Source organism: Humulus lupulus, chromosome 3 (assembly GCF_963169125.1).
Source record: "Humulus lupulus chromosome 3, drHumLupu1.1, whole genome shotgun sequence".
In the NCBI taxonomy this organism is placed as follows: domain Eukaryota; kingdom Viridiplantae; phylum Streptophyta; class Magnoliopsida; order Rosales; family Cannabaceae; genus Humulus; species Humulus lupulus.
In genome coordinates, this window is record NC_084795.1 from 239,458,091 (window position 1) to 239,479,319 (window position 21,229).

At 37.3% G+C, this 21,229-nt stretch overlaps 2 protein-coding genes across 8 annotated transcripts; one reads left to right on the plus strand and one right to left on the minus strand.

Moving 5' to 3' along the window:
* Positions 1 to 12,991: 12,991 nt before the first annotated feature.
* On the plus strand, positions 12,992 to 18,374 carry LOC133823510 (rhomboid-like protein 15). Of its 6 annotated transcripts, XR_009888384.1 has the most exons (14): positions 12,997 to 13,158; positions 13,576 to 13,741; positions 14,306 to 14,609; positions 15,067 to 15,099; positions 15,192 to 15,283; positions 15,386 to 15,459; positions 16,012 to 16,106; positions 16,179 to 16,248; positions 16,940 to 17,112; positions 17,543 to 17,594; positions 17,681 to 17,737; positions 17,895 to 17,969; positions 18,054 to 18,149; positions 18,233 to 18,374. XR_009888384.1 is itself a non-coding variant. In XM_062256315.1 (13 exons), exons 1-13 carry the CDS (start codon positions 13,135 to 13,137, stop codon positions 18,057 to 18,059), a joined length of 1,221 nt encoding a protein of 406 aa, XP_062112299.1. In that variant the 5' UTR covers positions 12,997 to 13,134; the 3' UTR covers positions 18,060 to 18,374. The 6 variants fall into 6 exon arrangements, 4 of the variants coding, with proteins under 4 accessions (XP_062112301.1, XP_062112300.1, XP_062112298.1 ...); XR_009888385.1 differs by having other exon boundaries at positions 12,993 to 13,158; positions 16,940 to 17,035; positions 18,054 to 18,374; XM_062256315.1 differs by having other exon boundaries at positions 18,054 to 18,374.
* Positions 18,375 to 19,186: 812 nt separating this feature from the next.
* On the minus strand, positions 19,187 to 20,913 carry LOC133823512 (universal stress protein PHOS34). Of its 2 annotated transcripts, none has more exons than XM_062256319.1 (4): positions 20,547 to 20,913; positions 20,206 to 20,309; positions 19,649 to 19,770; positions 19,187 to 19,475 (listed from the first exon to the last, which is right to left on the minus strand). In XM_062256319.1, exons 1-4 carry the CDS (start codon positions 20,764 to 20,766, stop codon positions 19,379 to 19,381), a joined length of 543 nt encoding a protein of 180 aa, XP_062112303.1. In that variant the 5' UTR covers positions 20,767 to 20,913; the 3' UTR covers positions 19,187 to 19,378. The 2 variants fall into 2 exon arrangements, with proteins under 2 accessions (XP_062112303.1, XP_062112302.1); XM_062256318.1 differs by having other exon boundaries at positions 20,538 to 20,910.
* Positions 20,914 to 21,229: the final 316 nt, after the last annotated feature.

Consider the following 21,229-nt stretch of genomic DNA (forward strand, 5'->3'; position numbering starts at 1 on the left):
CATAAAGATAATGTCTCTAAATCTTAAGTGCGAACATCACCGCTGCCAACTCCAAATCATGCGTGGGATATCTCTGCTCACACTCCTTTAATTATCTCGATGCATAGGCTATCACCTTACCAGCTTGCATCAACACACACCCCAAACCCTGTCTGGATGCATCACAATAAACCACAAACTTTTCATTATCTGTCGGCAAACTTAACACTGGCGCGGTGATCAGTCGCCGCTTCAACTCCTTGAAACTGTTCTCACATCTGTCCGTCCAGACATACCTTGTCTTCTTCTTTGTCAGTTTTGTCAAAGGCGTAGCTATTTTGGAGAACCCCTCAACGAACCGCCGATAATATCCCGCTAAACCCAGAAAACTCCTCACTTCAGGAACATTGCTCGGTCTAGGCCAATCTCTAACTGCCTCAATCTTACTTGGATCAACCAGAATCCCCTCCTTACTGACGATATGGCCCAGAAATGTAACTTGCGGTAACTAGAACTCGCACTTACTGAACTTAGCATATAACTTATGCTCCCTCAACCGCTGTAAAACCAACCACATATGCTGCTTGTGCTCTGTCTCTGACTGAGAGTACACCAAGATATCATCGATGAACACAATCACAAACTTATCCAAATAATCCTTGAAAACCCTATTCATCATATCCATAAAAGCTGATGGGGCATTGGTTAATCCAAAGGACATAACCAGGAATTCATAGTGTCCATACCTCGTTCGAAAAGTGGTCTTTGGTATGTCCTCCTCTTTAATCCTTAACTGATGGTAACCAGACCGAAGATCAATCTTGGAGAACATTGTTCTTCCCTGTAACTGATCAAATAAATCGTCGATCCTAGGCAGTGGATACTTGTTCTTAATGGTTAACTTATTCAGCTCCCTGTAATCAATACACATCCTAAGAGATCCATCTTTCTTCTTGACAAACAACACTGGAGCACCCCATGGCGAGAAACTCGGTCTGATGAACCCCAAATCAAGCAACTCCTGCAACTGAATCTTCAACTCCTTTAGCTCTGTTGGAGCCATTCTATAAGGTGTCCTAGATACTGGCTCCGCCCCTGGCACCAACTCTATAACAAAATCAATCTCCCACTGCGGCGGCGACCCTGGCAGATCTGCTGGAAACAAATCCAGAAACTCACACACCAATCTAGTCTCACTCGGTCCAACCGACACCACCTTAGAGGTATCCACAACGCTCGCTAGGAATCCTATGCAACCTTCCTGCATCAAGTCTCTAGCCTTCAATGCTGAAATCACAGGTAACCGCAGTCCACTAGCTGTCCCCACAAATACAAAGGGTACCTCCCTTTCTGGATCAAAAGTTACCATCCTGCGCTTGCAGTCAATTGTCGCCCCATACTTCGATAGCTAATCCATCCCTAGGAACATGTCAAAGTCATCCATCGCAAGCTCAATCAGATCAGCAAACAACTCCCTACCATCTACCTCTACTGGTAAAGCTCTAATCCATCTCCTAGATACTACCAGTTCCCCAGTCGACAATAAAGTTTGGAAACCCCTAGCATACAACACACTAGGTCTACACAGCTGATATATCACTCTAGCAGACACAAACGAGTGAGTAACTCCCGAATCAAACAATGCAGTAAAAGAATATCCAGCACTAGAAATCTGACCTGTCACAACCGAGGGGCTAGCCTCCGCCTCAGTCTGAGTCAAAGTAAATACCTTGGCAAGAGCAAGACTGTCACTCTGCTTCAGCTCCTCTTTCTTGACTTGAGGGCAATCCCTCTTCGGATGATTGGCACTCCCACAGACAAAGCAGGCCCTAATCCTGCACTCACCTGGTGTCGTCGCCTGCACCGCAGACACACTGGAAAACTCCTCCAGTTGTCACTTCCACCCTGACGGCCAGTAGAAGCACCCCGTGCCCTCCTATCTAAACTGGGAGGAACAAAGGAATCTAGGCCTTCCTCTTCTGCTCACTAGAGCCACCACCTCGACTGGATCCAATAAAAGGAGGCACTGTCCTCCTGGCATCACGCCTAACAGTACTTTCCTTCCAGATCTGATCCTTGGCCCCCTCAGCTGTAAGGGCCTTGTCTACAACCTGAGCATAAGTAGTAGTCTCTGGATCCAAGGTAATCTTCACATCACGAGCAATCATAACATTTAAACCCCGTATGAATCTGTCCCTTCTTGCCGCATCAGTCAGCACTAGATCTGGCGCAAACTTCGCCAATCTGTCAAATCTCAAAGCATACTCAGTCACAGTCAACCAATTCTGAGTTAGGTTGATGAACTTGTCAACCTTCGCAGCTCGAATTGCTACACTGTAATACTTCTCATTGAATAAGTTTCTGAACTCTTCCTAAGTCATAATTGTTACGTTCCTTCTCTGAACTACCACGTCCCATCAGATGCGGGCATCCTCTCTGAACATGTAACTAGCACAAGCTACCCTCTCATTACCCTAAACCCTCATAAAATCCAGAATTGAGGAAATCATATTTATCCACTGCTCTGCCCGCAGTGGGTCTGATCCACCTTCAAAGGTGGGAGGATGCTATTTCCTGAACCTCTCATACAAAGGTTCCCACCTGTTCTCCATAACAGATTAAACCGACACTGGCGCCACAACCTGTTGAACTGGCTGCCCAGTGACCTGAGGTGAGGCCTGCTGCCTCAACTGTCGCAGCTCTTCCTCTGTTCGTTGTAGTCTTGCTTCCATCTCGGCAAACATCTCTTGCCAGTTATGTGGGGCAAGTGGAGGGTCCTGACCCTGGTTGTCATCCTCGGCCCTACTGCCGCAGAGTCTGGATGATTGTCGAGGCATCTCAACAAATATGCATGCAACCAACGACACTGCTCATCAGGCATGATAATAACATCCAAAACCACCTCCCAAACACATCAACCAACCACAGATAGTAATTCACATAACGTACAGATAGCATATAACAAACAACGGGCCATTCCCTGGCATCATGCATATGTTAACTCATTCATCATGATCTATACAAAACAAGCAGGCAAACAGGGCATTCAAGCACATATTCAAGCATATTAGTCAATCATACCAACCAACCCTAAGTCGAGCTTGTCATTGACAGCGAGCGTACATGTTCGGTCAATCTCCAGAACCATAAACCTTTGGCTCGCTTTGATACCAAGTTGTAACGCTCTACTTCCTTAGAGTCGTTACTATGTGAGTTCAAAACGTGCTTTCAACTCGCTAATCGAGGTTTTAGGTCAAAAGTGTAATTAAATCATAAACAGAGTTATAAACTTTGAAAATAATTCTATTTACTGAAAATCATAAAGTGTTTGACATTTGGGATCCCAAAATACTGTTTAGAAATATTTACAACATATAATTACAACCAAAGTCGACTAGACGACAAAATATGAGTTTAGTTCAATCATTTCCCAAAAATACCCCTGGCCGTGGCAACCAGGCAGGCCAAACATGTACGCGCTGCTTCACGCTCTCCGTACTCATGGTTGGTCGACCTTCCCCTTGCCCTTACCTGCACAACAGAGCACCCATGAGCCGAAGCCCAGCAAGAAAACCCTTACAAGCAGAAAACATATGCATAACAAACACTCAGCATATAAACAGGCCATCAATAGGCTAAACACATACGGCCATGCCGTCCCAGGCGCTTTACTAGGCCCTGGGTTTGCGGTCCACACCGTGAGGATATCCCAGGTGTCCTTTAGGGTCTCGCCCTGGCAAATCGCACTCCACGTGCTCAATGCTGCTCCCGGCCCCTTGCCACACTCGGCCTTGCACTCCTCGTGCCTAACGCTGTTCCCGGCCCCTTGCTGTTCTCAGCCTTGCCGACCTCGGCCTGCACCGTTCCCGGCTCTTGCCGAACATTCACACATTAGCATTCATAGCATAATAAATCATATACTGAACGTGAACAAATTCAATCAAAGGGCTACGCCCTACAATACAATCATATAGGGCTCTGCCCTGCATACAAGCTCTATGGGAACAGTGGTTTTCTTACCTGAGTCCCGAGCTTTCCAAGCACCGATATCCCGAGCACAGTCCCCTAAACTGAGCCTCGCCGAAACCCTAGTCACAACACATTAACAATATTCATCCATCAAGTTCTAATCCATTAAATAGCTTTGAGTTACAACTCTAATCTCCGAGACCTTGAATCCTATCAATCCGGGTGATAAAATCCATCCCGAGCCTTAGCAAATAAGTTCCTAAGTCAAAACCCTCAAGTTACCCTGTACTTTGAACTAGGGTTGCGACCCAACCCCAAAAGCGCCGCGGCTAGCCTCAAAACAGAGGCTAACACCTCCCTGAAACACGCATGGGCAGCGACGCGCTTGGCCAAGCGCTGCGGCACGCCTCGAGCACCATGGCCTCCCAAGGCCTCACATGCACACGGGTCGAGCATGCCACTCCTAGGGCAGCGGCCCTCGCCTCCAAACCAAGAAAAACACCATTTTTCCCTGCATATCCTTCGAGCCAACACCTCCAAAATCACCTCCAACCTCATAATTAAACCCAGAATTCATACTTATGCAACCTAAACATACTAGCAAACTCAAGAACCAATTCTCACACCCATCAAACAATCAAAGCCTATCCTAAAATCCAAACCATGCATACCTAAATCCTAACACCCAATAACCACAGAATTTAGCTGCAATCAACATAACCCAACTTATTAGAAAGCTTACCTTAAACAGAGTTGAATCCTCAATTCAATTCCTAAGCTCCAAGCCTTAGATTTCTGGTTGGAATATCCCAAATTCAGCTCCAATCCCTTTGTTCTAGCCTGGTTTTTCCTCCAAAGTATTGCTAAGTCTTCAAGTGTAGAAGAGAAAACAGAGAGAGGGAAGAGAGAGAGTAGGTCGGTTTAGAGAGTTCTAAATAATTCTCAGTTTTGTTTTATTCAACTTAAGTCTATAAGGTTACCTCAAGGCTCGGGGTACCAAAAACGTCCCCGAGGGCAAAATGGTAAATTTCCCCAGTATTCCCTCCTAGACACTCTAACCTCAAATATATCTCCAATTATTTATTTCCATACCCCATAACCCCATAATACATCTAATACCCAAAATACCCCTCGACTCGCCCTGAGTCGGATTCTCAACCCCGTTGTGACTTTCAGGCTAACTGCTCTCTAGGACTGCCTCGGATCGTGCTACACAGATATATATCACAAACATGTCACATTTATCACATTCATATCCTCAATGGGCTAAAATCACAGACATACCCCTAACATCCAAACGGGGCCCACATGCATATTTAATTCAACTAAACATGCAACTCTATCACATATTCACATAAATTCACATATTATATCCATATTTCACCTATTGCCCTCCAGGCACGCTAATCAAGGCCCTAAGCCTTATTAGCAAATTTGGGTCGTTACACTAGGTTTGATAAAACCCAAATCTAACAGTTCTTGCAACTGTACTTTTTATTCTTTCAACTCAGCTAAAGCCATTCTGTAAGGTGCTCTAGACACTGGCTCCGTCCCTGGTGCCAGTTCTATAATGAACTCAATTTCTCTATGCAGTGGCAACCCTGGAAAATCTTCTGGAAACACATCCAGAAACTCACAAACAAGTCTGGCATCTTCTGGTCAAACTGGCACAACCTAAGTGGTATCAACCACACTGGCCAAGAATCCAATGCAACCTCCTTGCAATAGATCCCTAGCCCTCAATACAGAAATCATAGGTATGCGAGGTCCATGCACAGTACCAACAAACACAAAAGGATCCTCACCTTCAGGCTCAAAGGTGACCATCTTCCTTCTGCAATCAATGGTTGCCCCATACTTTGCCAACCAATCCATACCCAATATCATATCAAAGTCAGTCATAACCAACTTTATCAAATCCACTGATAACTCTCTGCCCTCCACTGTCACTGGCAAAGATCTGACCCATCTCCTGGATACCACTAACTCTCCAGTAGGTAACAAAGTTCCAAACCCCACAGCATAAAAATCACAGGGTCTACACAGTCTATCAATAATACTATTAGCAACAAAAGAATGTGTAGCACCAGAATCAACCAATACATTATAAGGGGTTCCAGCACTAAGAAGCTGACCTGTAACAATTGAGGGAGAAGCCTCAGCTTCTGCTTGAGTCAATGCGAACACTCGAGCTGGGGTCGAGCTGTCCGCTTTCCTGGGTTCTTCTTTTCTGATCTTAGGGAAATCCTTCTTAAGATGACCCACTACTCCACATAAGAAGCAGGCCCTTGCCCTACATTCTCCCAAATGATGCCTCTTGCATCTAGGGCATTCAGGATAAGACTTCCAGGCTTCATTACCACCTGAACGACCCATAGAAATACCATGGGGCCGCCTATCAGGACCTGGAACTGGGAAGGTATCAGGAACCTTCCTCTTCTGATCACTAGGGCCTCCACCCCTACTTGAACCCACAAATGGAGGACATGGCCTCCTGAATTCCTTCCTGGCTGTATTGTCTCGCCAGATCTTATTCTCTGCACTCTCAGTTGTGAGTGCCTTCTCAACCACCCGTGAATAGGTAGTAACCCCAGCCACAGTGGTGATACGTACATCACGGGCTAATCTGGGTTGTATCCCCTGCAGAAATCTCTCTCTTCTGGTCCCATCAGTGGGCACCATCTCCATGGAAAATTTCGCCAAACGATCAAACTTTAAGGCATACTCAATGACTGAAAAATTTCCCTGAAGTAGCCTAATGAATTCCTCAACTTTAGCTACCCTGATGGCATCATTATAATATTTCTCATTAAACATAGTCTGAAACTCTTCCCAACTCAGGGCATTAACATTCTTGGTCTGGGTAATAACCTCCCACCAAATCCGGGCATCCTCCCGAAACATATAAGTGGCACAGGCCACCCTCTCACTACCAGATACCCTCATGAAATCAAGGATAGTGGTAATCATACTCATCCATTGCTCTGCCTTGGCAGGATCTGCACTGCCCTAAAAAACTGGAGGTTGTTGCTTCTTGAACCTTTCATAATGAGGTTCCCATTTATTCCCAACCTCAAGCAGCTGCTCTGCTGCTGGCACCGACACAGGAGGTGCCTCTGATACACTGGCCACTGCAGGCGATTTCTATTGTTTCAAGAGACGAAGCTCTTCTCCCTGTCTCAACACTATTGCCTGCAGATCACTGATTATCTGCTGCTAGTTTACAGGAGCTGGTTGTGGAATATGTGACTGGTCATTTTCTTGACCCTGGCTATTATTATTCTGACCTTGATCACTTTGGCCAACTGAAGTATCTGTCTGCCCTGGATTCATTCTTATTATTGATACTTTGCTGAAACAATGATCAATACGGCCAGTCAGGTAGTAATAACTAAACCTCTTGCCGCCTTACGGTCTAAGAACAAGCAGACAATTATCATATTCCACAGTCATACAATTATACAAGCAGATACATGTTTATAGCATTTAGTACTTAGCATGAATCACACAATAATTCACAATCAACCATACTAATAAGTATGTTCCAACAATTTCAGTACTAATTAGCACACGGTTGCTGAAAATATAATATTTCAGGGCACAAGTTTAACATGGTGTCTCATGCATACAGGTAAAAAGCATATATACTATATTTAAGCAGTTATACATATAACTACATAAATAGTTACCAAACCATGAGTCGAGCTTGACTTCAGTGATGTGTGTACATGCCCAGCCAGTCTACATGAACCCTAACCTTGGCATGCTCTGATACCAAGTTGTAACGCCCTGGTTACCCCAGAACAGTTACGGTGAACCGGAAATTTGACCCGCTGCCCGAGTCCTTTGGTTAAAAATGTGCTTCTAAGTGTTATTAACAGGCTAAGGTGGAAAACCAATAAAAAGGAAATGATATATTTTATTAATTACATAAAACTATTCATGGGCCCATAAAAACATTTACAAGTTATTTATAGCTCAAAATGGTCATTACTGTTTCAAATTTACAACCCACCGACCTAAGCGACAAAAAAATAAGGTAAACCCCCTAGTTCTTCTGAGAACTCCTTGGCCGTGGTGGTCAAGCGGCCGCATATGTACACATCACCACCTAAGCTCTCCACTCAAGACTGGGTGAGCTTTTCTTTCCCTTTACCTGCACCACATAGCACCCATGAGCCAAGGCCCAGCAAGAAAACAAAATATAGCATGATATAATATCAACAATGATCATAATAGTCATTCAGGACTTCCAGTCCAAAACAAGTAAGTGACAGTCGCAAAAGTCACTAAGGTGGGTACAGCTCCCTTTAGCCATGTGACGATAGTGTCACCGGGGCTTAACAGATAAGTGAACATTTCACTAGCTTAAACAGGATAGGTGCAGGATGACTAGTCACCAACATAACCTTCCTCATGACTCTAGAGTCATAACTATGGAACACTGTTCCCTAGCCATGTGACAAGTAGTCACCTAGGTTTTAGGCCCTGACTCTGAGTAATTAGTCTTAGACTAGCCAAGCGCTTATAAGTTTCATCGACCTTAGGGTCGGTCCAACATTAATGCCTTAGAGTCATTCAACGCTGATATCGATTAGATCTAATCTTCGTTCGGCCCTGCGTTCAGGACGCTTATGCCGTTTCTGACTCTTAGGTCAGTGATACGCGACCAGTGCCGTCCCTGACTAATCAGTGTCATACACAAGTAAACAACATCCGCTAGCATTTAATATGCAATCAATGTCCACATTTATCAACCAACATGCATCAACAACAATCATGCATGTCATATACACAGGGTGCAGTTTTCTTACCTCTGATTCGAGCGAGAATGAATAAAAGAACGCCCCTTGAGAACGATCTGACTTTTAGTCCTTTAGCAGTCACCTAGTCATAACCAAATATGGGATACCATCAATAAAATGATTAACAAAGGTTCCCAAACCAAGATCTAGCCTCTAGGACATCAATCCCCACTAATTCGGGTAGTAGGAACCATCCTGAGGCTTAAAACCAAGTTCTTGGGGCCAAAACACTCAAACGGGCTCAAACCTGTCTAAGGGCTGCGGCCCTAACACCTTGGGCTGCAGCCCCCGGCCACTCTAGGAGCAAGGGCCACAGCGCCCTACACCTAGGGCCGCGGCGCCCAAGAACAGGGCCGCGGGCCCCAACCCAGAACCATCCCCAAACTCATTTTCCATCATCCTAAACACCCCAAAATCATACCTAAACACTTCCAAATCAACAAATCAAATTTCCCAAGCTTCCCAATGATCCAAAACCATCAAATCTCGAGGCTCAATCGAACCAAAAACTAAACGATTCACAAAATCCACTTCTAAGCTTAGAAACTCTAAAAACTCAAAACTTAGATTAGCTTTGATTGGGTTGTTTCTCGTCAAATCCTTCGGTCAAGAAGCTTCTAATCTTTCCTAGGATCGCTATGCCTCGATCCTCGCTTGATTCCGACTCCTAGAACTCGAGATTTCCTTGAAAATGCTACGAACGGTAAAATGAACTAACGGGAGGAGAACATAACATGTAAAATTACAATTATACCATCAACAAGTCAAAATTATGAAAATACCAATTTTTAACAAAAGTGGGTCTTTAAACACATTTAATACACATAATCATGCATACTCAATCATATAAGCATATAATACAATTAATTAGCACATCATTACCCCACGTGTCCTCTCGGCATGCTAATCCATACACTTAATTCTATTAGAGATTTTGGGAGGCTGCATTAGTGGTTACTTTCCAGATTTTAAAAGAAAATGTTCAAACTACAAGAAGAAGAAGAAGAAGAAGAAGAAGATCGATGGAGATTGCTTCAGATGTCGTCAGTACTAGAGTTGTGGATTAACGTTGTCGGAAGGGTGGGGCAATTGGTTAGGGGTGATCATTGTCGTCGGAGCTTTATTCGGGGGTCATCAGAGGTAATCAAGAGGTGCCAAGGTGTTCATTAAGTGCTCAATTCAGTTTGTCATTGCTTTTTTCTGATTGAACTTTGGGTTTACAAGATTTGCTTCACGTTTTGTTACTTGCATAGTTTCCCCGTAATTTTTGAGCATTTAATGAATTTTTCACATAAATTTTGGGGAAAATAATTTCCTCATATTTTTGCAAAATTTTGATATAAAAGCCATAAAAATGAAAGATCCCCTATTTTTTGTATGTCTTTTAATATATCATTTTACGATTGGTATATGTATTTTCACCTAGATTTAATATACAGAAAATTACACTTTATATGAGATTTTTAGTAGTGTGCAAAAATATGAATTTTTTTTTTAATCTTTGGCTTTTTTTTTTTTTAAGAATTTTCACTTTTATGGGTTTATTTTTCCATATTTTTTTATAAAAGTTGGTTTATGTCATAGTTATACTCTTAATCAAGTTTTATTAATTTGGAATGGTATGTTTGTAATTTTATTATTATTTTTTTAGCTTATTTGTTTTTTTATATTATTTTTATATTAAATTTTTCTTTGGTTGTTTTGCAATTTTTTTTTAAATATGAATTGTGTTTATCATTTTTTTTATTTATTATAAACATTTTTTTAGATTGTACGTTTCTTTTTTTCAAATCATGGGTAAGGTAACCAGTTACTTGATTGATTTTTGACAGTTATGTAAAAATAAAATCCTAGAGCTAGGTTAAATAACATGTACCAGAAGGGGTAACTAGTTACCATGAGAGGAGTAACCTTCTACATAAGAGGAGTAACCAGTTACAATAAGAAGGGTGACGGGTTACTCATATTAAATATAAAAAAAAAACATCAAATTTGAAGGAAGAAGAGGAAGAACACTTCACTAAAAAATGAAGAAGAAGTAACAATGATTTTAGTAACATAGGTAACCAGTTACCATTTGATTTTTTTTTTTAAATTTGGATGTTTCCATTAGAGCAACTAGGTACTCATTCACATTTTCATATCAGTTTTTTTTTCTTTTCAAATGTGAATGTTTACATCAGGGTAACTAGTTACCCATTCATGTTTTTTATATATTTTTTTCTTTCCAAATTTGGATAGTTATTTATTCAAGTTTTCATATCTATTTTTTTTTTCAAATTTAGATGTTTCCACTAGGGTAACTGGTTACCCATTCACATTTTCATCAGATTTTTTTCTTTAGATTTGAATGTTCCTATTAGGGTAACTGGTTACATATTCACGTTTTCATATCTATTTTTTTTCTTTCTGAATTTGGATGTTTTCATCAGGGTTACTAGTTACCCATTCAAGTTTTCATATATATTTTTTCCAAATTTTGATGTTGCCACTATGATAACTGGTTACCCATTCACATTTTCATATAATTTTTTTTCTAGATTTGAATGTTCCTATCAGGGTAACTAGTTACTCATTCATATTTTTATTAGTTTTCTTTCCAAATTTGGATGTTCCTATAAGGGTTACAGTAAAAAGAAAATGCTGAAAAAATTGATTTGAATTTTTTTACATATAGTGGAAAAAACTATAAAAAAAATACAATACTAAATAAAAATAGTAAAATAATTATGTAATGTTAAAATATATGTGTGAAAAACAAAAAAAAAATGGAATGAGAAAAGAATAAGTACAAAAAATAAAGAAAAAGAAGGAAAAAAAAAACTAAAAAAATATGAAGAAAAAAAACAAAACAAAATAAATGATGAAGGAAAAATACAGATGAATGAATAAAAATGAAAAGAAGAAGAATAAGAAAAATAATGGAAAAAATTGGAAAGAAAAAATTGGTAGAAAAATATGAAAAAAAGGAAAAAATAGAAGAAGAAGAAGAATAAGAAGAAGAAGAAGAAAAAAAAGAAAAAAAAAAGCTCATATGTGTGAAAAAAAGAAAAAAAAATAGAAGGAGAAAAAAATAAATACAAAAAATGAAGAAAAAATAGGAGGAAAAAATGAAAAAAAAATGAGGAAAGAAAACTGAAAAAATATGAACAAAAAAACAAAACAATACAAATAAAAGAAAAAAAATAGATAATTTAATAAAAATAAAAATAAAAAGAAGAAGAATAATGGAAAAACGAAAATAAAAAAATAATGAAGGAAAAAATTAGTAAAAAAATGGAAGAAAAATAAGTAAGGAAAAAAAATGAAGAAAAAAATATATATTCAAAATCAAAGAAAATAACTATGATAAAAAATATGGCATAATTATATATTTTTTCAAATTTATGAGAAATAAAATCCCATAAATATGAACTTCCAAAAAGCTATAAAAATAGTAGAAAAATTAAATGTTCATATTTTTTTGTAAAACAACATTAAAAATTTCGTAAATATGAAAAAACTTCTTTAATATATATCTAGTGTAACATACATTTTCCCAAATCTATATTAGTTATGTTTATTCCTTAATTTCCTAAAATTTCTTCCATACCATTTATTATAATTGGTATTTTTCCCTTAACTTACAGAATATGCATTATATATTTTTTCAAATTTATGGGAAATAAAATCCCATAAATATGAACTTCCAAATAAAAAAGCTATAAAAATAGTAGAAAAATTAAATGTTCATATTTTTATAAAACAACATTAAAAATTTTGTAAATATGAAAAAACTCCTTTAATATATATCTAGTGTAACATACATTTTCCCAAATCTATATTAGTTATGTTTATTCCTTATTTTTCTAAAATTTTGTGAAAGGGCATTGTACATTGGACTATTTTGCTATAACTTATAAAACTTTGGGGGAAAACTTGATCATTGTCCATTGATTAATAAAAAAATATCTACAAAACTTATTTAATTAATGCAGCTTAAAGTTTAATGAGCTTTCTAAATCCAGGTATAGGAGTCTAATTTCCTTAAACTCTAACTTAACATTCGGATCTTCAGTAGTATAATAGTAGGATAGTTAAATGAGAGGAAAAACAATTGGTATATATGAGAAGAAAGCTATCTAAAAGTGGCATTTGCAACACTCTTGTATCGCCCCACATGTTACCGTGAATGGGCCCAAAAGTTTTTGAACCCATATCTATCGGGGGCAATAAGTCTTCGGGTCAACCCAATTTCCGAATTGGATCAGTGTGTTGGAAGTTGGGAACTTGGGCGATGGAGAAGGAGAATTCGAGAATATAGCGGTTGGTACTTCAAAAAGCAAACAAATTTCAAAACCAAGTCTAGCACGAAGCCACTCAGTCAAAATTACTCTGAAAAATGAGACCCAACATTGTTTCTGAGGTGAGCTCTCTCTGATCCACCACTTTCATAATTCCAATTTTATGTTTAGCTCTCAACATTGCTCATTTCTTTATTTCCAAGCTCAATTACAGATTCCCTATAGGAACCCTAGCTTTTTTTTCAATGATCCTCTTGTTTGCTTGCAAGAAAATGCCCAAATTTAGATTAAAAAATGAAATTAAACGGTGTGGTTGTTGTTAAGTTTGGTTATATTTGAATCCCGGAAAAAGAAATAATCATGTATTCGGTTTGGGCATCTATATATCGTGTACAGTGAATAGATTTTTATGAAGAAGTGGGTTTCTACTTTTAAGTTTTAAATGATGGTCAAGAATTTCAGTTGTCTTCATGGATTAATGGGTTTCGTTTAAATTTTGATTTTGTTTTTTTATTATGCTGTGGAATGGTGATTATTAGGCAGGGTTGCAGACAAGGTTGGGGCAATGGTGGGAAAGCATTCCAGTCCTTACTTCTGGTGTGGTGGTCGTTTGTGGGATTATTTACTTGGTGTGTCTCTTGGTTGGATATGACTCTTTCTTCGAAGTATGCTTCTTGCCTTCTGCAGTTGCGTCACATTTCCAAGGTAATAATATATCTAAAGTGAATGTAAACAAAGAGACTTTGAATTATTTTCTGGGTTTTTTTTTTGTTCATGTAAATTTATTTTAGTTGTTGTTTAAAAATTAGCTCAATCCCCCGGTTATGTTTTCTAATCCGTAACGAGAAACGAAATGAGAGAAGTGTTTTCCTCTCCCAATGGTGCATTTGTTTTCTTTCATGATTAGTATATGAGTTTTGGTGAGACTCCCACTTAATTAGCGAAAATTAGGATGGAAAAAATCTAATTTTGATTCCTTTTTATTTATTTATTTATTTCATAATTGTTCTTGTTACAAATTAGTAAACATTCCCAAATTATTAATTTTTTTTTGATACACACCCTAATAAACATTCCCAAATTATAATGATATACAACTCTTTTATTACTATTTCGGTATTCTTATCTCATTTAGAGAATGATGAATCCTTCAAGAATGAAAAGCGGGACAAAATAAAGAACATGATATCATTCATTTACTTATCATTCAAAATTGTGGAATTGTAATTAATTTGCGCATCATATTTGTTTTTAATTTGTCTCTTGCAGTCTACAGGATTTTTTCCTCCGTTCTGTTTCATGGTTCAATACTTCATGTGCTCTTCAACATGATGGCATTGGTTCCTTTGGGTTCTGAGCTTGAGAGAATCATGGGATCTGTCCGCTTGTTGTACTTGATTATTTTGTTGGCCATCAGCAATGCTCTTTTTCATCTTCTAATTGCATTTTTGGTCACATATAATCCTTTCTACTCCGTTGAGTATCTGATGAATGAGTGTGCAATAGGCTTCTCAGGAATATTGTTCTCTATGATTGTTATAGAAACAAGTCTCAGTGGAGTCCAATCTAGAAGGTGGCCTTTCAAATTATTTATTTTAAATATATTTATGATACTATTTTCATTAATCACTCTAATTCTGAACTTATATAAGACGCTACTCGAAGTATTACAGTACACGCAAATTTATGCACTTGTACATACATGCAGCAGTGAAAGTCAATCTTCAAGTTGGGAGAGTGGTAGCCCTGATTTTTTTTTCTTTTATATTTTTCAATAAAGTAGGCTGGAAAATATTACTTTAGCCTAAAATTTTGAAAAAAAATGACAATGAAGCCAACTAAAATATTAAAAATGCTATTAGCCCCCTACAAAATAGTTCCTGGCTCCATCACCGCAAACATGCATGAACTAGGACAAGTATGTATACTTAATGGAATCTCTTTCCCACAATATAATTCTCTTCTTAAAGAATTCTTTAGTTTGTGCAATCACATTGGGTTTACTAATTATATTTTGGTCCATTTTGCAGTGTGTTTGGACTATTCAATGTGCCTGCTAAGTGGTAATTTTATTAACATGCATTGATGATGCCTAGTTATTTTATAAGCTTATATTTCTATAAAATGTGATGTAACTATGGAATTTCATGTTCAGGTATGCATGGATCTTGTTGATTGTGTTTCAGCTTCTTATGACAAACGTCTCATTACTAGGACACCTATGTGGCATATTATCTGGCTTTGCATGTCAGTTTCTTTGTCTTCTGAACGCTACTTCCCTCTTGTGGTACCATATAATTTGAGGACGCAAATGATACCTTACACGTGGTCTTTGCAATTATGATGCAGATACTTATGGCCTGTTCAACTTCCTAATGCCTGGAGCAGCATTCTATTCTGCTATTGAGGCCTCACCTTGGCTTGTAAGTATGCCTAATGGTTTCTTTCAGTGATGGAAAAATTGGTGACTTTACTTTTAATCCTTAATAGAATTGTTGAAAGGTAATAATTGACTGGTTTCCTGTAATGATTATTTAAAACTCTGTATGGTATATGGACTACTTGTATTATATGCGTCTGCCGCTATTTAAGAGAGAATCAGTCACTTCGAGACATTGATTTTTCATTATATTCATAATTGTGGCTTTGGATGGCAATAACTTTCCTGCCATTGACATTATGTCTTCTTGTCTAAGTCTAGACAAGGAACTAAGTGAGATATTATTGACATTACTAAATCTTGCTCAGGATTTCTGTTGAGTATTGAATAACATGTTTTGATTGTACTAATAACCTTAAAGAGACCCACTTAATCTGTCACACTTAAAATGTCTTGAAAGAAAAAGAAAAAAAAAGTAAGAAGATTTAAGTAATTTAACTTTTGTTTTATGAATCATTTCTTGGTAAGTGTATAAATACTCGTGCAATACCTTAATAAAGACTTTTAAATGATATTTGTTGATCTATATGTTCAGGCATGTTGTGTTAGGCGCCCCAAATTTATTTTGTGCACTGGTGGGAACCCTACAAGCTACATCCCAACACATTCAACCCAAAATACAACATCCAGGTGAGTTCTCCTTTGCACTGTCAATCTTGATCCTTCTATGAGCTACATAACTTGGTAAGTTTTCTCTTGCAGTGGATTGTTTTCTGGAAATGCGTGGAGGAACTTGTCTTCATGGATGCCACAGAGAGGAACATCTACTGAGGTATTGAGTTTCTAGGACTTCTCGTAGGAACAAATTGTCTTTTAAATCTTTGTCTAATGATATAATCTTGCCCTTTTGCTTTTCGCATTTCACTTTGACTAGCCTCAACAGAAGAAACTGAATTTTATAACTACTCTTGTAAAAGAGTTGATGCTTTATCCGTGTTGTTTAAGGTCAACTCTCAATTTTGTTTTCCTGATAATTTAAATTTACTAGGGATCTACCAAGATTTATGCTGCTGTTTATCACTATGAAATTAGTTCACTCCAACTTTATGAAGTTAAGAAATAACTTCATAGAACTAAATCACTGTATTATCAGGTTTGGCAATGATATATGTTGTCATACCTATACATTTTTCTTTTGTATAATTTTATCTTCGTTGTTTTCTGCAACAAAAAAAATGTCAACCAAATTGTGAAATTATGCCTTTAATGAGCACAAATGGATTTTCGGGGTAGGTTTTGGTTTTAGTGGGGGAAAAAACAGAGGAAGAGAGAAATCTCGGAGATAATGTTAAAAGGGCATTTCTTGAAGTACAATATTCAAAAGTCTTTAACTTTGGGTTTGAAAACCAAACTACTACTGCTTAGGTCTACGCTCAGTCTCCTCCCTTAATCTCATATTCTCAAATTTTTGGCTTAAGTTGATTTGTGGCCTGAATCTTCAAAAATTTGTGCCCATGATACAGTCAACTGCAGACAGTAGGTTTCCTGGGACGGGAAGGACACTTGCATCTACAAGAACTCCGACAGGCCCTGCTGATAATTCAGATTCAAACCTTCAGGTTAGACTTTTGGATGATAGTAGCCCACCATCAGACACAGCCGCAACTGGCACAGGACAGCCATTATCTGATGGAAGGTGTTGTATTGATAAAATTATGCATTTGATTTACCAAATTGGAATTGTAAATAAGCTTGTCAATTGTTTCTTTATTACTATGACATTTTACATTTCGTGATAAAGGACTAGTCATACCCGCTCTGCAGAATTCATCCTTGTGTTAATTTCATTTCATGAACTTTCTTGTGTTAATTCATCCATTATCTGATGGAAGGTGTTGCATTGATAAAATTATGCATTTGATTTACCAAATTGGAATTGTAAATAAGCTTGTCAATTGTTTCTTTATTACTATGACATTTTACATTTCGTGATAAAGGACTAGTCATACCCGCTCTGCAGAATTCATCCTTGTGTTAATTTCATTTCATGAACTTTCTTGAGTGGTTATATCACAGCAGTTTCTGTAGTTATGACTGAAAGTGGTATCTATTGTCAATTTTTTTAGGCGAGCAGTAGAACATGCAGTAACAACTCCCGGGATCCCAATTCATCGTCAGGTTTTGTTTTTACACCCACAAGTTTGATTTTGTCAGGTGACTTTGGTCCATGTTTATTTATATAGGTCTTTGCTTTCCCAATACAGGGTTCAGTCGCTTCTGAAGAAGAAATCCTGAAACTTGTAGCTATGGGATTTGAAAAGGTAAAAGCCAATTATGTTGTTCTTATCTTTCAGTTGCTTATTACAGCTCCAACATTGTTGTAGTATCATCTTTTGTACAGCCGAGGGGGGTACATGGTCTCTGTCAGAAAGTTGATTTAATTGAGTTTTGACTACAAACACCTTCAAATGGTTTCAGACACAGGTAGAAGTTGCCCTAGCAGCTGCAGAAGGAGACCTGAACGTGGCAGTGGAAATTCTTATGAGCCAACAGGTCCGTCTGTAGATTTATTTATCACCAGCGTTTGATGATTCATCATTCTTTTTCAAGTAATGGCAATTATGACTTAATCTGCAGGGATAATCTGTTGAACTAACACAAATTGAGTGGTAAAGGAAAGTGTAACACCTCTAGTGACCAGTTCAGTTAGCTAGTTTCTCCTCTCAATCTCATGTACGTTTGAAGTTTTTACATGTGCGTGTACTTTGTATGTAGTAGTTTTTACTGATTATAAATTCTGGCATTATTTGTAACAGAGGAGAAAACATTCTGATACATAGTAAAAACAAAGCTGTACACTAACAAGGTACTTCACAAGAATTATCACAAATGGTCTTGTAAAGATGTTTCGAGACTTATACATGAACCGGAAAATTCAATTGAAAATATGGTTTTGTAGCTTTTGTTTCTCCCATTAGTATTTGTGTTTTTATATTCCCGTCTATGGCTAAAACCAGCATAAATATATCAATATATATTTGTATTTTTATTGTAACCAAATATATTCATTTATTTAAAAATATAATTTTACGGTAAAGCACAACTCGTTAGTCAAGAAAATTCAATTAATTAGACAAAACTAAATGTTCGAGAGATAAATCTCAATTTGAAAGACGATAGAACTTCAAAGTTTACACTGCTTATTAAAACTAATTGAAAAAAATTATAATAGAAACTGCAACTATAAAGATCTAATAAATGCTGGGGCCCTACTTTATCTTCTGTAAAATTCTCATTCGTTAAGACCTAAAGTTTTCATATTTTAAGTTTGGACATCTTTTTCTTCTTACTATGCTTTTTTTTTTTCAATTTATAAAAGGAAGAACAAAACTATAAAAGTTTACACACACAACTTTATTTGACGTAACGAATTTTGTTCTGCTCCTTATTTTAACTGGAGTTATAGTCAGATTAGTAGAATAAAATTAAAAAAATTACAGATTAGATTGGTATATATTTTAAATATTCACATAAGATAATTAGAGGTGAAAAAATACCACAAAAAAGAAGCAAAACATAAAATACAGGGCTTTTATTTGAAATGCTGAAGTTGGCTTGCATTGGTTGTCTGTCGTGCTTTTCTTTCCGCCTTTGTCGTTTTTACTTTTTGAGTCGTAATTGTTACTTTTTTCGGTTATTATCAAATTCGCTTTCACATGCCTTGTTCCTTCTTTCGGTCGTCTATTGGGTACTACTATACTAGATTCAAATCATATAAATATACTGTTCCTCTTATCTTATTACACAAAGCACTTTTGCAAACTTGTACATACCTACAGAGAAACTATTTATTAAAAAAAAATCCCAACTTATTCATTAAGATACTAAGTTTACGCAATTACAGTACTTTTGCTTCATATATAGGAAAGAGGCCATATTGTTCATGGAGAAACATGAGTCGTTCACTTGGTAGCAGTAGTTTCCTTCGGTGGCCTCACTATTAGGATTGGACATTTTGCATGATGAGCACAGTAGTCACTTACACTCCCCAGAAATGCTCTACATATATAGCAGCCAATAACTATGATTATTGCGGTGCATATTATTAAAGTCAGGAATCTTAATTGGAATTTTTTTTTCTGTAATTAATGTATTTACTTCTCAGAAATTGGATCAGTAGTACGTTGTTTCATTACTAGTTAAATGGATTTTAAATTATTAAAAGTAAATACCTCTTGATGGTTCCAAGGCCACGGCTACCAACGACGAGGAGATCCATTTGCATTTGCTCCGTAGCGTTACAAATCCTGTCCTTTGGATCTCCTTCCAGAATCAGTGTTTCGGCTTTGATACTCTGCATTTATATATATGGATATGGTTATTATTGATCAAAGCTTAAATATTTATATATATATATAAATAAAAGCTATATACGAAAAAATACGATAATCCTTCTTTTATATTGGCTATAGAAGCAAGTATAATTAACCCAAAAAAATGTAATATTATAAGTTAGAATTGATTTGTGTCGTGATCTATTGTATTTTTATGTTAGAACAGATACTTAAGAAACATAATCCGAGATCACTAGAAAGAAATTATAAGTCACAAACGAGAAACTAGTGGCATGGTTATAAGATCTACAGAGGTGAATTGATATATTTTGAGTAATTATATGATTAGAGAAAAAGTGTATATATATGTGTGTGTGTGTGTGTGTGTGTGTGTATGTAATTGTGATAAGTAGCAATTAATTAAGAAGGTAAATATTTAAAGTAGAAGTTATTACCGGCTTCGTTCTGCACATTTGTAAAGCACGAGACATCAAAGCTGTAGAGTTCTCTTCTTGAGCTTTCTTCACTGATTCCACCACTGATGTTGTTGCATATACCGCTGCCATATAATTTAAAGGTTACATTTAAATATAATATATATATATATATATAGAAATATATATTATAAACCACAATCAGAATTCATATTAAACCTAAATTAATAACTTTTAAGTGTTAGGGTCATTTATGTTTAGTAATCTTTATATTATTACATATAATATATATTAATTGGGGCGTGGTCCTTATATATATAAGACTAGGCGAGCAGATGCAGAAATACACAAACCGGATCCACCTGGTCCAGCGGGGAAGGCATAGTGCTGGAAAGGCTGCTGAACATGGACCAGAACCACCATGTCAGCCTCGTCCGAGCTCGGTTCCTCCGCCAGTACTGTTCCCATCTCCGGCGTAACAAATACGTGGTCCAGCGCCCACTTGAGAGCGTAGAAGCTGCACTCACTGTCGTCCATTGCCACCATCACCTTCATCTTCCTTCTCCTCCTCATCTCCGCCATAGTTATTGATAATATATATATATATATATATATACACACACAATTCACTCCTTGCCACACACAGAGTACTAACTAGCTTCTTATCTCTTGATCGATCTTATGAGTTAATTTTATGGTATGTGCCGGTGTTCTTAGTTTTGGTTGGATGACATTATATTTATAGATACGTGTATGTCTGTATAGATATCATACTAGCAAACGAGGTCCGCGTGTGGGAGAGCTGGACGTTATATATGTTGATAGGAGAGGATAGGTACGTGGCAAGCATGCATGTAGACATTAATTTCCATATTTGATATTTCACATGAAACAAAATAGTAATACTAAGCGAGTTACATACATGCATGAATCTAGAGAAGTGATTTAGAATTTGAATACTTTCCTGGTTATCGTGTAATTTAAAATTTTCTAAACTAGAAAACTGATTCCGAGTATTTTAACTTTTTCTAACTATGTGTTCAAG